The 3,811-nt window shown below is 52.6% G+C and overlaps 2 protein-coding genes across 2 annotated transcripts; one reads left to right on the top strand and one right to left on the bottom strand.

Moving 5' to 3' along the window:
• Positions 1–81: 81 nt before the first annotated feature.
• On the top strand, positions 82–1,685 carry FIBRA_08892 (uncharacterized protein; the record flags this gene model as incomplete). The annotated part of the gene is made up of 6 exons (XM_012330506.1): positions 82–248; positions 304–564; positions 621–894; positions 951–1,271; positions 1,325–1,416; positions 1,478–1,685. 6 exons carry the CDS (start codon positions 82–84, stop codon positions 1,683–1,685), a joined length of 1,323 nt encoding a protein of 440 aa, XP_012185896.1.
• A 637-nt stretch (positions 1,686–2,322) lies between these two features.
• Positions 2,323–3,762, bottom strand: FIBRA_08891 (uncharacterized protein; the record flags this gene model as incomplete). The annotated part of the gene is made up of 3 exons (XM_012330505.1): positions 2,323–3,000; positions 3,059–3,231; positions 3,279–3,762. 3 exons carry the CDS (start codon positions 3,760–3,762, stop codon positions 2,323–2,325), a joined length of 1,335 nt encoding a protein of 444 aa, XP_012185895.1.
• Between the last annotated feature and the right edge of the window lie 49 nt (positions 3,763–3,811).

The following is a 3,811-nucleotide window of genomic DNA, read 5'->3' as shown; positions in this document are numbered from 1 at the left end:
GCAGGATCGTTCCCATTCCTGACACACTACCCTGAGCTTACGCTTGACTATTGGCGCAAGAAGTTCGGGCCACTGTACTCGATGTGGCTGGGAAACCAGCTGTTCGTGGTCGTGTCCGACCCGGGGATCGCAAAGGATCTGATGGTGACGAACGGGTCGGTGTTCTCGTCACGCAAGGAGATGTTTGTGAAGAGTCAGCTTGTATTTGTCGGCCGCGGGATCACTGCGACGCCATACAACGACCGATGGTGAGTTGGCCGCGTGCATGCCGTGGGCTGTCGTGTGCTGACATACTGGGCGTAGGCGCAAGCACCGCCGGATTGCGACTGGATGGCTGAACTCTCGCGCGGTAGCGGGATATACGGATGTGCTGGATCATGAGGCGACGGTGATGGTGCAGGAGCTGTACAAGAAGGGCCAGGCTGGATGCGCACCGATCAACCCACAACCACACGCAGGAAGATGCTCGTTGAACAACATGCTGACGATCGTATTTGGGATGCGGACGGACTCGACCGAGCACCCGCTCGTCGGACGGGCCCTCAAGCTCTCGCGAGAGTTCATGTATGTGGTCTCCAGTCGCTGTCCGGATAATTGCTGATGACGACGGTGACATGTAGGAACTGCACGGGCCCGGTGTCGAATCTGGTCGACTTCTTCACGCCGTTGCAATGGATCCCGACTATCATGTCGATTCGCGGGAAGAGGCTGCACAAGGGTCTGGTTGAGACGTACGGTGGGATGATTAACGACATTGAGCGGAGGATGAAGGCGGGCGAGGACGTGCCTGAGTGCTTAGCGAAGACGATGATCCTTGCGCGGGACGAGGAGCAGCTTGACCACCTGGACATGGCTATCTTGACGTCGGCGTTCATGATTGGCGGTGTGGAGACGGTGAGTCTGAATGCAGTGTTCGGTAACACTGGGCACTGACAGACACCCCATCGCAGACTGCATCGATCATGCAATGGTTCTCTGCACTCATCCCCGCATACCCTGAGATTCAGAAGAAGGCGCAAGAGGAGCTCGACAGAGTAGTAGGACGCGACCGCCTGCCGACGGTCGAGGACGAGATCAATCTGCCATACTGCCACGCAATCATCAAGGAGGTCGAACGCACACACAATCCATTCTGGCTGGGCACACCCCACGTAGCATCAGAGGACTTCACATATGAGGGTCAATACATCCCCAAGGGCACGGTCGTGATCCTGAACACGTACTCGATGCACCACGACCCATCGAGGCACCCGGCTCCAGAGACGTTCAACGTGAGTGCCGTGCATGCTGGATGAGTTGCCATGAGCTGACGTGATGCCTGCAGCCTGAGCGGTACATCCACGACAGCACGAACAACACGGAGTCTGCGAACCTGGCTGACCCGAATGAGCGCGACCACTGGATGTTTGGCGCAGGGTACGTGCTCCCCGCTAACATATCGTTTGCATCTACGTCTGACGAGCTTCCGTCCTTGCAGCCGTCGCATCTGCCCCGGTATGATCGTCGCAGAGCGCGAGATCTGGCTGGCCATCTCCCGTATGCTGTGGGCGTTCAATATGGTCGAGATCCCAGACAAGCCCATCGACTTGAAGGAGTACGACGGACTGTCTGGCCGATCGCCTGTACCATTCCATATCAAGCTCGTGCCTCGCCACGAGAATGTCGCAAAGGTCCTTGGATTGTAAATGCGGCTCGGATGAGAAAATCATAATCTACTAATTGACAATTATTCATATAGTTCTCCATAATGTAATCCTGCCATTTGTATCAGCACGCAATGTTCGTATGTAATGTAGTGACTAGCTGATATCGATCCAGTCTTATATGGCTTTCAGTGCACAGCCATTCCGATGACCCATACATTCGTTCCAGCCCAAGTGAAAGGTATCACGGTCATCGGCATTCGACATTATTATGTGACCACACGGAGTGATGCTCTTTGATCACACTGAGGCGATGGATAATGGTCACTACATCGGTACCGGTGTTGCATTCAGCATGCCTGAAGGAGACATACTATTACACTGAGAAGTCCAATCCAATGTCTTTGCTTCGACTTTGATAGTCTACTTCGTAGCCGGCTACGTACACGCCGTACCGACTGTCGACATATGGCTAGGCCCTCGCTGACAATCAAGAAGTGGAAGCCTGACATGCGACTCGTCACCAAATAAGCCTATCAACTTGAAGCACTGTCAATGTCCGAGAAATAACTCTATATTCCAGCCCATGCCTGAAATCTATTTAGGATGTGACGCCGAAGCTTCCGGCAAAGGATTCTTGGGCAAGCATAATCCACACAACAACTAAGCATTCCAGTAATCAACGTGCAGATGGTAATTCCAGCATATCTGAAGTCGATTTTGTACGTTTAGGGGTGGGGGATTCGGGTTCTTGAAGACCGTGCGACGCCGTAGATCCCGATGCGGCAGTGCCCATATTCATTCCTTTTGAAGTGGGAGATATTTCTCCTGTGCGACCATCGTCGGTTCGTCTGCGTTCGATTTCACGTTCCTGCAGCGCGATATGCTTGGGATCCGTGATAGGCTCTAAGCCAAGCCGAGCGGCCTCCATGGCTTCGATGAAGTCTTCGTGCACGTTGTTAAACTCCCGCGAGCGGTATGCAGTTTCGAGAATATCGCGCAGCTTCCGGAGCACCTCTTCTAGTGGTTTGTAGTAGACTGGGAGAAAGCGAAGCACTCGAAATGCAAAGTCATCCCTATTCCTGATGAGAGTTTGCTTGCGCTCCGCCAACAGTAGGTTTTCTCCTTCAAAGAGTGCCCTCCAGTTATCGCGAAGAAGCTGGGTCTCCTTACTATTATCCCAGATTTCTCGACGTCGATGAGCTGGACCATCACGAGAAAGACAAATATAGACAAGAACCCAGAGGAAACTTTCTAGGTCATGAATTGCATCATGTCGAGGAGCTGACATCTCGCCCGGCTTCACAAAGTAGGGCCACTGTTGAAGCAATTCTCCAGACATGAAGGGACGAGTGCCCTATACCAAAGGAGGAAGGCAATGAGTTGGATGCCAGCTCCGAAAGTAATGCTCGTACCGATGCAGGATCATCTGCAAGCGTTTGATGGGTACTGAACTTGATTGCATTGTCATAATCAATGAGTACACCTTTGAACACCCTCTTGCCATTCACCATGACAGGCATGACAAGGATATTCCCTTCGCTGACATCACGATGCAAAATATCTCGTGAATAAGAATTCTTGTGACCTAGATCACCTTCAGCTACAATTCGCCATCGCTCTGACACTACTCACCTCTCACCGCGTCGGCAACGACGCAAAGTAATTCGGCCGGAGAGAGCGCATACTTGATTGGCCATCCATATGTCCTGACGACTAGCCTTGAGTGAACCTTGCGCAACGGTGGCAGTCCTTGCTCAAGCGCTAATGGAGGTAAGAAATCCTGGTCGGGAAGATATCTCGTCGTGCCACTGCGTTCTCCGTCCGGGGAATTAGGTCGATAGTTCGGAGCCTCCGCAGACGGTTTCGTCTGTTCTTGGTTCGTCTCGATTGATCTTGGTGTGTCTGCTACGACCAAATCTCGACGAATGAGCGAGTGTGTCGTATCTGTCTGGCCATCGATGGTGACACTGCAGTACGAATGCAACTGGGCGACTCCTTCACAATCACCTATCATCTCCAGTAGTTCACCTTCGAGCGCTCGTCGCTCGTCGCGCCATGTGTCTTTAAGAACATAGACCTGCCATCTGATCGTCAGACGGGTCACAATGAGACGCATGTGTGATTAAAGACTTACACATCGCTCCTCTTTCGGCTTCTTCAGCTCA

This window comes from Fibroporia radiculosa (assembly GCF_000313525.1).
Source record: "Fibroporia radiculosa TFFH 294 genomic supercontigs, scaffold4463, whole genome shotgun sequence".
Lineage (NCBI taxonomy): Eukaryota > Fungi > Basidiomycota > Agaricomycetes > Polyporales > Fibroporiaceae > Fibroporia > Fibroporia radiculosa.
Note: the sequence above shows the minus strand (reverse complement) of the source record. Positions and strands in the feature narration are given on the sequence as shown.